Below are 12,180 nucleotides of genomic sequence, written 5' to 3'. Positions count from 1 at the left end.
TAGCTTATTAATATAATATAACCCCTATTAATTAGTAATAGGGCCCTTAAAAGTACTATATTTACTTATATTATACTTACTAAAAGTAGAAGTAGAGGTAGTAGTATTACTAAATAGAGTACCTATAGCCGAATTATAAGCTACAAAACTATCCCTAATACTCTATATTAAAAGCTTAAGGATAATAATACTTATTTTATTTATAATAAGCCTAACTATATCTCTTAGGACTATTTTAAAAAGCTAAATATTATTATAATAACTATAAATATTATTAATAAGTAATACGTCTCGGATTTAAAAAACTAAGCCCCTTAATATAAATAATTTCTTAGCTAGGAGAAAAGTATAAAAATAGAAAATTAGTAATTTATTTAGTAAACTTATAAAATTTTATAAGGGGGTAGCTTTTTAAAATCGAGCTTATAATAATATTTAATAAATATAGAATTTACTTAAAAACCTTATTTAATATAGGAGTTAATAAGTACGGATTTATAAATAACTACGTAACCTTATTATTATAAAAATTCTATATAGCCCTATTTAATAAATTACTACGCCCTATTCTTATTACTAAATTTAATAATAAGTAATTAAAAAATATTAATATAATATAAACTACTAACTTATATATTAATTACTAAGTCTTCTTAAAAATACCCCTATTCTAACTTAATATAAGGCGCTATAACTTAATTTTAAAATAAAAGTAGTTTAAGTATTATAAAGTTAACTTAGATATACGCTATAAGCGCTTAATATAGCCCGAGGTTTTACTATTATAAAATACCCCCTCTACTATTATTAAAGATATAAAAGACTTATATATTCCTAAAGTTATTAATATATAATACTAAATTAATATTAAGTAACGGTAAGAAATATTTAAAATAAATATAATATAGTATAATAAATAATTATAAAAAAGCGGGTACTACTTAAACTAATTAAAATACTTTATTAACTATAAGGCTTATAAAACTAATATATATAGTAATTTAATAATACTAAAAATACTTGGAAAATAAATTACGCACTTATTAATATACTATTAACTTTTTTAAAAAAAACTAAACCTATATAAACTTCTATTTAATAAAAAGAAGCTAATACTACTTTTAATATTACTTTTATTAATACCTTAGTATTTAAGACTAACTTAAAATATAAGGATATTAAACTAAGCTCTATATTATTATATAAACTAAACTATATAATTATAAATAAGTAAATAAGATAGGAGGACCTCTTAAAAAGTAATAATTAAAAAACCCAAGACTTTATTATTATAAAACTTCTAAAAGTACTAAAGCTTTAAACTAATATTTTTAATAAAGTAATAAGTAATATACTAGCGCTATATTATAGTTATAATTATAAAATAGAGCTCGTAGAGGGAGGTTAAAAAAAGCTTACTTACTACCCCTTTTATAAATAATCGGTACTTAAGCTAGAAATAATTAAAGCCTACTTTTTAAAGTACTTTTATAAAGGATTTATTAAGCTTAATAACGTACCCTTTATATTATTTATACTATTTATTAAGAAGTATAATAATAGCTTATAATTCTATATTAATTTTAAAAAGCTAAACGAGATTATAAAAAAAGATTAGTACTTTTTATTTTTAATTAATAAAATATTAACGTAGCTAAGCCGAGCTAAAGTATTTATTAAACTTAATATTAAATAAGCCTTTTATTATATTTACTTCGACCTTATTTTAAAAAACCTTACGACTTTTTATATTTACTACGGGGTATATAAATATAAAATACTACCCTTTAGCTTTTATAATAAACTAGCTACGTATTAATAATATATAAACGATATACTAATAAAGTATCTAAACAATTTTTATATTATATATATAAATAATATCCTAATTTTTTTAGATAACCCCCTATAATACTACGAGTACGTTATAAAAGTACTAGATTACTTATAAAAAACTAGATTATAAGCTAATATTAAAAAGTATAAATTTAATATTACTACTACGAAATACTTAGGTTTTATTATTAATATTAATAATATATAACCCGATAAAGATAAGGTTTTTATTATAAAAAATTAAAAGCTACTTATATTACTTAAGGGTATCTAATTGTTCCTTAGTTTTTATAATTTTTATAAAAAGTTTATAAAAGACTATAAGCGCCTAGCTAAACTATTAATAAAGTTAATTAATAAAAGCGTACCTTTCTAATTTAATACTAATTATAATATTATATTCGAGGCCCTAAAACTAGCCCTTATAATAGTACTTATATTTTATTATTTTAAGCCTAAGCTACTTATATATTTAAAAACTAATATATTAAACTTAGTATATATTAAAGCCTTAGTTTAATAGTAAATAGATAATAGTTTATAATACTCCGTAGCGTTTTATTTAAAAACTATAAACGGCGCGGAGCTTAATTATACTATATATAATAAAAAGATATTAATAATAGTAATTTATTTAGAAAAATAGCGTGCAAAATTAGTTAATTATTATTATAAATTTAATATTATTATAAACTACTAGCCGCTCTTATTCTTTATAATAAAGTATTTTTTTAACTTATAATAAGCCCGCTAAATTAGTACCCTAACTAACTTTAATTTTTAAATTTAATATTACCTAAAACAGGAAAATATACTTATTAACGCTTTATTAAAAAAGAACGAGGATATTAAAACTTAATAAGTACTAAAAGAAACTAACTAAACCTAGGTCTTACTATTATTAGAGCTACTATTACTAAATATTATTATTAAGCTATAGGTATTATTAAAAAACGCAGTATAGTAGCCTAAGCTTATAATTAGGTCCCTTATACTAAAGGACGAGCTTTAGAGGTACTTACTAATTAAAAAGGTACTAAAGCTTAACTATAATTTAATAATAATATTACTTACTTTAATATAAGCGTTAATAACTAAGGGCTGCGAGCGTTAGAAAATTTAGGATAACGGATTATTTATAATAAATAATAAGCTCGTTATACTTAAAAAAGATAATTTATATACTATAATTATCTATAAAATATATAAATAAAAGCTCTTAGTATACTTAGGGTATAATAAAGTAATTAAAATAATTAAGTAACGGTATTACTAACCTAGCCTTATAGTAAATATATATTAATATATTAAAAACTATTATATATACTATTACTCTTAAAAACCCTATAATAAGCCCCTAGAGGAGCTAAGGCCTCTACCTATACCTAACTACCCGTAATAATATATTTCAATAAATTTTATAATAATACTTTTTAATTAAAAAAACTACGATATAATATACGTTATAATTAATAAACTAAGTAAAAGAGCTATATTAGTACCCTACTATAAAACCACTACTATATAGAATATAAGTAAGATATTTTATAAATAAGTATTACTAATTTTCGGGCTACTTAAAACTATTATTTCTAACCGCGGTCCTTAGTTTATATTAAATTTTTAAAAAGAACTATATAAGCTTTATAATATTAAGCTATAGTTATTAATAGTAAACTATTTATAAATAAATAGTTAAATAGAGATTTTAAATTAATATATTTTTTAATAATTATGACCCCTAGTTAACTATTACTAAAATAACTAAAGTAATATACTATTTATAATAAACTTTACTTATATAGCCTAACTTAATAAAACTACGGGGCTATTATTTTATAAAGTTAAATTTAGCTATTAACCTTAATTATTTTTTAATTAAGCTATTAAAACCTAACGCTTTAATTTAATTAAAAAGAAGCTTAATTATACTAAGGCTTGAAAAAATAGCCTAAGGTATTTACAAGGCCTAGGAGATTATTAAAAATAATATAGGGGTTACTTAAATAAAATACTAAAAGTACGCTAATTATTATTAATAACTTAACGACTTAAAGATTAATAATAAAGTATTTATAAATATATCTTATTAAAAAACCTAAAATATTAATAAATTATAATAGCCTTAGGCTAGCCCCTAGTTTATTATTAATACTAGCCTAAGTAGTATATAAATTATAAAACTACTTATAGGGAGTAAAGCTTACTTAGTTTTTTACTTAAATAAGCTAAGAAAGGCTATAAAGGACCCCCTATTTAAATAATATTAAGACCCCCTATTACTAATCCTTTATAGCTCTAACGAGCTTAAATATAAAGTCTTATAAGTAATTAAATTATAAATATAATATAATAAGTTATAATATTAAGCTAATTAAAAAGGGTATAATAAGGACCCTATATAATATAATATAAAAAGCTTTTACTATATACTAATAGCCCTATAAGCGTTTTATAAACTATACTTAATAGCTATAAAATTACTAAAAAACCTCGTATTATAAATAGAGGTAATAGCTAATAATAGCCTAGCCTTATTATAAGCTAATAATAATATAGTAGCTACCCTTATTATAAGCTTATAAAAAGTAATTATAAAAGATTTAAATAAAGAATTAAGTACTATAAATAGTACTTTTTATACTAAAGGGGGGGGTAATATTACGGTACTAAGTACTAAGCCCCTTAGTACCTAGGTTTTAAGTACTTAATAGACCCCTTATAAATTACGTAATTACTAAACCGCTAGGCTTAAAAACCTAGCGTCCTAGATTCTATTTACTAGTTTATTTTTTTCTTTTTTTATATTAAATTACGTTTATTAAGTTAATATAGTAGCGTTTTAACCTACCTCGAGTTCCCTTTTATAATAAATTCTTTAGTACCCTAGAGTATTTTCCTTAAAATATTTATAAAAATATAAAGAAAATATATACTTATACTAGGGGTATATATTACGGCTAGCTAGTTATAATAAGTATATTAATAAAAGTTAAGGTTATAAGTACTAAGTAAATAATATTATAATTATAAATAGCTTCCCTAAAGCTATATTTATTAGTTATAAAATAAGTAAGGCTTTAGTAATTAATCGTAGTTTTATTAAAAGGGGTTTTTAATAAAAATAGCTAAAAGCGATTATAAAATTTAATACTAAGTTAATTATTAAAAAAGCTATAAAAAGTCTATTTTTAAGCCTAGATTAAGTCTATATTATATATAAGTCTCGTTTTTAAATATATTTTTTATAATATTCTTATTTATTATTATCTAACTATTTATTAAACGGTTATTTATTCTATTTATTTATAATCGTCCGTCTTATTTATTTATAAATATCCGTTCTTTATTTTATTATATAATTATAACTATATAACTTATTTATAGTTCTTCTATCTTAAGAGGAGTTACTTTAAGTCCGTATTTCTATATATATAATATAATAGCTACTATAGGTCCTATAGAGTAAGGCCCTAGCCTTATTATATATATTAAGTTATAATATTAGCTTCTCCTCTTAAAAGTTTAGTTCTCTAAGCTTATAATATAAATAAGTCGTTTATTTTTCAATTAGGGAATCGTTAAGTATTTTTTTAAAATATATTAATATAATATTAGATTAAATTAAAAAATCGAAATTTTTAATAGCTATATCTCGTTATAAATTATTATATATTATTCGTTTTTTTAATAAAAATATAAAAATAATACTTTATTTAAATTATTACTTATAAGGGGTCCGTTACTTAGTTCTTTTTAATTCCGAGGTTTACGGAATATATTATTATTTAAATATTTTATATAATACTTTTATTAATACTATTTATACTTATAAGTATTATATTTTTATTCGTTAGGTTTAGGCTAATCGGGTATAATTAGTTAGTTAGTAATAGAATTTAATTATTTTAACTATAAAAAAAAAGTAAAAAAGTTATGGTTTTAAAAAAGAGCTACGGAATTATAAAAAAAGGCTAAGGTTTATTAATAAGCTTAGACTAAGTTAAATAAGTCGTTATTCAAATTAAAACATCTTCGTTTTTAAAAACGAATAGTATTTAAAAAAGAGTTAAATTATATTAAAAAAGTTTCTTAAGGGTTTTAAAAATACTTCCTTAGTAACTTATAAAATATAAATTAATAATATTTTTAAAATTATTAATTAAGATATTATAATAACTAGGAGTTTTAAATTTAATTTTAATTTTAGTACTCTTTAAAAAGTTATTAAGAGTTTTAGAAATTCGTAATAAGTTCTTATATATATTTTTTTATATCCATAGTTTTTTTATTTAATAAAATATTCCTTTTTATTATTTTTTATTCTATAGTTAATAATTTATTTAATTTTATATTTTAATTAATTTAGTTTAATAATAATATAATTTTCTATATGTAAACTTTTACTATAAGCTTAAATAATAAGATATAAAAAATAGGGTAATATTATATTATATTTAGTAATCTTAATTCGTAATTAATTAATAAGATTTTCTTAATAATTTTAAAAAGTCCGAGTTTTTTATAGTTTAATTTATTACTTAGTTATTTTATTTTAATATTATAATAAAAAAGATAAATATTATCCCCCTTTTTTAAAAATAGTTCTTTAATTCTTAATTTATCCGCGTTCTTTTTTATATATTATTATATAAACTCGAGGTTTAATAAGGCTTATTTATAAATTTCTTTAAATTTACTTACGTTTATTATAACTTTTATAGCTTAAAATCCTTAATATACTTCTCTATATATTATTAACTAAAATCCGTAATTAAAATAAAACGGGGATTTTTTTATACTTTTACTAACTATATTATTATATATAAACTAGGTTATTAATAAAAGTACTACCTAATTATCCTAGTTATAGTTTACGTAATAATAAAAGTATATTTTAAAGATCTAATTAATCTTTTCTATCTATCTATCGGTTTATAAATAAAATAATATCAATAGCTTATAATCTATACTAAGTTACAAAATTAGAAATTTTTAAAACTTCGAAATAAATAACTTATCTCTATTAAAAATAATTTCTTTTAATAAACCGTAGTTTAAAAATATAACCTTAGTAAATATATATACTAAGTTTTTTATAATACTTAATTCTTTATAAAGGATAAAATAGGTAAACTTAGTAAGTTAATTAATTATAACTAAAGTATTATTATATAATATTTTAATAAATAGTTCTCTAGACTTTAGTAATTTAATAATAAAGTCCTATATAATTAATTATTATATTTCTATTAGTAATTATAATAATTATAGCTCGCTATAAAGCTTATATAAGCTATTTTTACTTTTTTTATAAGTTACGTAGTCCTTAATTATTTTTATAATTTTAATACGTATAATAGATTTATTATAATATTAATAAATCTATTTTTACATTTTAATAACTCTTTAATAACCGTATATTAGTATACTATAAATTTTTATAATAAGCTTAGGAATTAGCTTTTTAATTAGGCTAATATTAATCTTTCTAACTATTATAGAAAGCTTCGTAATTAGTATAAGGCTACCGTCCTTTTTTTATTTAAAAATAACTTATATTTTTTTAGAAACCGCGACTTTATAATTAAGTCTTTTATTAAGAGCGTTTATTTTATTATTTTCTAAACCTTTTTAATAAATAATTTAGAAATTATACTTAGATAAGAACTCGCTCTATTTAACTTATTATTTATTTAGGTTCTTATTTATTATAAAGTTTATAAAGTTTTTATAGTTTATATAAACTATAACTTCGTATTTAGTTCTAAATAATTATAATCTCTATTTTTAAAATATTTTAATAATTATTATTAGTTCTTTATTATAGATTTATTAATTTAATTTTGTTCTATAGAATATTTTAAAATAAAAGTAATATAAATAAAGCTTTTTTTATTTATCTTATTATTTTAAAACCGCTCTTATAGTAAAGTTTAAAGCGTTAGTTTCGATTTTAAAGGGTTTTTAGGGGTTTAATATTATAATAACTAGTTTAAAAACGATTATATTCTTAACTTTAATAAATACTTCTTTATATTTAAAATCTTAAATAAATAAAATATCCTTTTATATTAAGTTATTAAAAAGTCTAATTATATTAATATAGTTTTTAAAAAATTGTTAATAAAAGTTAATAAATCCTAAGAATCCTTATACGTCCTTAACGTTTTATAATATAAACTAGTCCCTAATTACTTTTATTTTTAATACTTATATATAAATTTATCTTAGTATAATAATATATTTAAAGAAGTTTATTTTCAATATATAGAACTCGTACTTAAAGAGTTTTATATATAATTTAGCGTTTTAAAGCTTTTAAAATACTATATAAATATATTTCTTATATATTTCGAAATTAGGGGGAAAATTAAGAATATTATTAATATAAATAATAATAAAAATATTAATATATTCCCGGAGTATATAATTAATTATTATTTAAAAAATAATTAGAATATTAGTAAATCCGAAAGGTATAACGAGGTACTTAAAAAATCTTCTATAAGTTTAAAATACCGTTTTTTATTTATTTATTTCTTTAATTTAAATCTAATTAAATACTTTTTTAAGATTTATAATAATAAATTAGTTAGCTTTATAAAATAAATCCCTAAGCTTAATAATAAGTAATAAAAAATAGTAATTCTTTTTCGTAATTTTATTAAGTTTTCTATAGTTAATAATAAGTTTTAATTTTTTATTCTTCTTTAATATAAAAAATAAAAGAAATTTTATAAGAGAATTCGATAGTTAAATATATCCCTTCTTAAGTTTCTTATTAATATATTTATTAAAGTACTCTTATTTTTTTTAGTTTATTAAGTATATTAAATAGAACTTAGGTTACGTTCCTTTTTTAAGTTCGATTTCTATATTTTAATTATTATATTTTAAAAATCCTATTTTTTTAGGTTTTATAAATAATTTTATATATATTTAGTACTTTTTAAGTATAATTTAGAGTTATTACGATCCTTAATCGTTAGTACTAATTATAAACTTTTTAGAGCTTTTTATTATTTTAATAAAAGCTATATATTATATTTATTCTCGTTTTTTAAGAGCTATTAAAAATCCGTTTAAACCCCTTTTTTTTTTTAAGTCGTTTAGTAACTAGATTTTCTTAAAAGACTTAGTTAGTAATCTAATTTATTTATAAATTATACTTTTATAACTACGAGATTTTTAAAATAATATTAATATTTCTAATCTTTATAATATCATACTATAGTTATTTTTATTAATTATTAATATATATTAAGAGGTATACGGTCTCTTAATTAATATATTTATAATTATAATTAACTCGTTCCCTTTTTATTATTTATAATTAATATAAGTTATCTTTTTATATTTATAATAAATTAAGTTCGTTTACTATTTTTAATAAAATATAGGTTTTTTATATAGTATTATTAATAATAGTATTTAATTCTTATTTATAAATATCGAAGTTAACTTATAAATATACGTCGTTACGTTATTAGGTTATATATAAGAACTTTTTTTTTATTTTTATTTTTTATTATTCTTTTATAATTAACTTTTTTAGTTTTTTAATATACGCTTTTTTTATTAAATACTTTACTTACGTAGTTTTTATTATTTTTTTTACGCTTTAGCTTTTTTAACGTAGTAAACTTAATATTAGTTATATTTATAATCTTCTTATTCTATATATTTATTATTAAAGTATTTTATAAAAAAACTAGGGTCTGGGCCGAATATTACTTTATTATTATTATTAAAACTTAATAATATCTAATTAGGTAATTAGTTTTCTATATAAATATCCTTAATAGGCTTATTATTATATCTTTATAAGTAAAAATAACTATCTTATTTATATACGAAGTATTAAAAATACTTATTATCTAAATACTCTATTTAAAATAATTCTTTATAAAAAAGGTCCTCGGGGTTAAGTAGAGAGTAGTTTTTATTTATATAAGGGGTTATTATAACCTTTTTATATTCTTTAGTTTTATAAAACTAAATAATCTAATTATTTTTAAATAAATAAATATATTTATACCGTAGTTCGTTATTATTTTTTTTAAAACTAGTATTATTAATACTAAGTAGTACTTTATAATCGATTTTTATTTAAGTACGTCGTTAAGTAATATTACGAGGTTTATCTAAATTATAAAGTAATTTTATTTTATCAAAATAAAAAGAGCTAGTTCTTATTTTAATATCTTTTTTTTTAAAAATTAAAATTAATTTTCTTTTTTTTTATAACTCCGAAGTTAAGAGTCGGTTTCTTAAGTATTTTGTTCTTATTTTTATATACGAGGTCCTTAAGCTATTTTTTAACTTTATAAATAAATTTCTTATTAACGTTTACCTATCTTATTATATAAATAAACTTAGTTAGAATTTTGCTTAAGTTAGTTTTTAATTTAATAAGTAGCTTTTAATTTATATAGTTTTATTATACTATATAAACGAGGCTATTTATAATTTTTTTTATATTAGGTCCTCTTTTTTTAAATTTAAAGAGTTACTCTTTTATATTAACTAGGAGTCTTTATTTAATCTATTTTTTTAAAAAATAAAGTATATCCCTCGTAATAAGGTCCGTTTTAGCTTTTTTTTTTATATTCTTATAAATTTAAGAGAGTATAGTAATATATTTAATATTATTTTCTTTAAAAATATAAAGTTAATAAGTAAGTATCTTTTTTTCTTTTATTATTATTACTAAGGTTCTAATAAATAGTATAATATCGTATCTAGATCGTCCCTTATTCTTAGGTTATTTTAAGTACTATCCTATTTATTTTTGACTATTTTAATAAACGAAATAGTTATTATTATAATAAGCTATTTATTTATTTTTTATTTTTACTTTTACTAGCTGCTCGGGCGATTCTCAATATTAGTTATACAATAATAATATATAGTATTAATAAATACTCCCACTATCTTATTAAACTATTTTTTTTAGATTTTCTACCTTTTTAAACTTTCCCTCTTATAAAGTTTATAATTACGGATTATTAATGGTAATATTAAGTACTTAACGCTACTACTTTATAAGCCTACCGCGCACCTAGCTAAGTTAGCTACCCTTCTAAGTATAGTAGCTTATAATAGTAGTATTAGAAATACCCTCGTTATTATTATTAAATAATATTAACCTTACGATATTTACCCTAATACTTTTAACTTTAACTCGTATATATATATATATATATTCGTTACCTCGTTTTTTTTATTAAAATTAAAAAACGCTTCCCTTATTATTTATTACTATTACCCTATTACTATGATTATTAAATCGTCTACTTATTTTTAAATATATATTATTAAAATACCGAGACGCCTAGTTATCGTCGACCCCTAGGACTTCTTTAATAACTAGAAGTTTAATCCTATAAGTATTATACTAAAGGACCCCGAACTATAATACGATCGTTTTAAGGAATACGGATTAAATATTATTAACTTAAAAATCGGAAAAATATATATTAATATAGTTATTACCTTAATTAGTACTTAGCTTATATAATATAGTAGCCTTAAAATACCTAACTAATTCTAGAGTATTATTAATATTTTAAAAACGTAGCGTAGGAGTAGAGTAAGAAGGACTAAAAGGGATATTCTAAAGTTATTAAATAGGGCGGAAAGTAAGGGGTAGTTTTTAGCTATTTAGAGGGCGATTAATATATTACGGCGGCGGGGTTATTAGTATCTTAAGTTTAGTTAGTGTTAATAGTCGATAACGGCTATGCCGGCTGTGGCCGGCTGTTGTTAGTTATGAAGTCTTGTTAAAGTACGCAATAGAAACTCGATATTAACCCTGATAGACCAGCTTGCCCGTGAAGGCGAAGATGGCCCCCAATGAGGCGGACCGGACCCCAAAGGGAATAGGCTATTTATAAGAGTTACTTATAAAGGACTTTTTTATTTATAATATTAGCCCGCTTTTTTAAAATAGGTTAGTATTAAATACGCTTAAGTTATTAGTAATCTCTAACTATATATCTTAGTTCATCGTAATTATAATACTTAAAATCCTTTTTTTAGTAAAGTTATTCCTTTTTAATAATATTAAGGTTTATTAGTCCGCTATAATACCCTATTATAATAGTTATTAATTTATATTTACGTTTATTATTAAGTTTAGCTCGGTTATTCTAAGCATTTTATTCTTTTTATTTAAAGCGTTATTCGTAAAATTAATTATTAATCTTAACTATTATATTAATATAATTATAGAGTTTATTAGGCCGGTTTTATTAAAAAAAGTCGTTTTTAACTTCTTTTTTTAGGCCATAATAAAAAGCTAATATAAATACCTTATTACCCTAATTAAGTTTAAAAATA

The 12,180-nt window shown here is 19.6% G+C and overlaps 1 protein-coding gene across 1 annotated transcript; it reads right to left on the bottom strand.

Annotated features, from left to right (window-relative positions):
- Positions 1–6,831: 6,831 nt before the first annotated feature.
- Positions 6,832–6,981, bottom strand: CTAM01_16537 (uncharacterized protein; the record flags this gene model as incomplete). The annotated part of the gene is made up of 1 exon (XM_060532530.1): positions 6,832–6,981. A coding segment is annotated over one exon (150 nt), but the record flags the coding sequence as incomplete, so codon positions are not given.
- Positions 6,982–12,180: the final 5,199 nt, after the last annotated feature.

The sequence above is a fragment of the Colletotrichum tamarilloi genome (assembly GCF_030869305.1).
Source record: "Colletotrichum tamarilloi strain Tom-12 chromosome Unknown Scaffold_233.1, whole genome shotgun sequence".
NCBI lineage: Eukaryota > Fungi > Ascomycota > Sordariomycetes > Glomerellales > Glomerellaceae > Colletotrichum > Colletotrichum tamarilloi.
The sequence above is the reverse complement of the archived record's forward strand: the minus strand, read 5'-3'. Positions and strand labels throughout refer to the sequence as shown.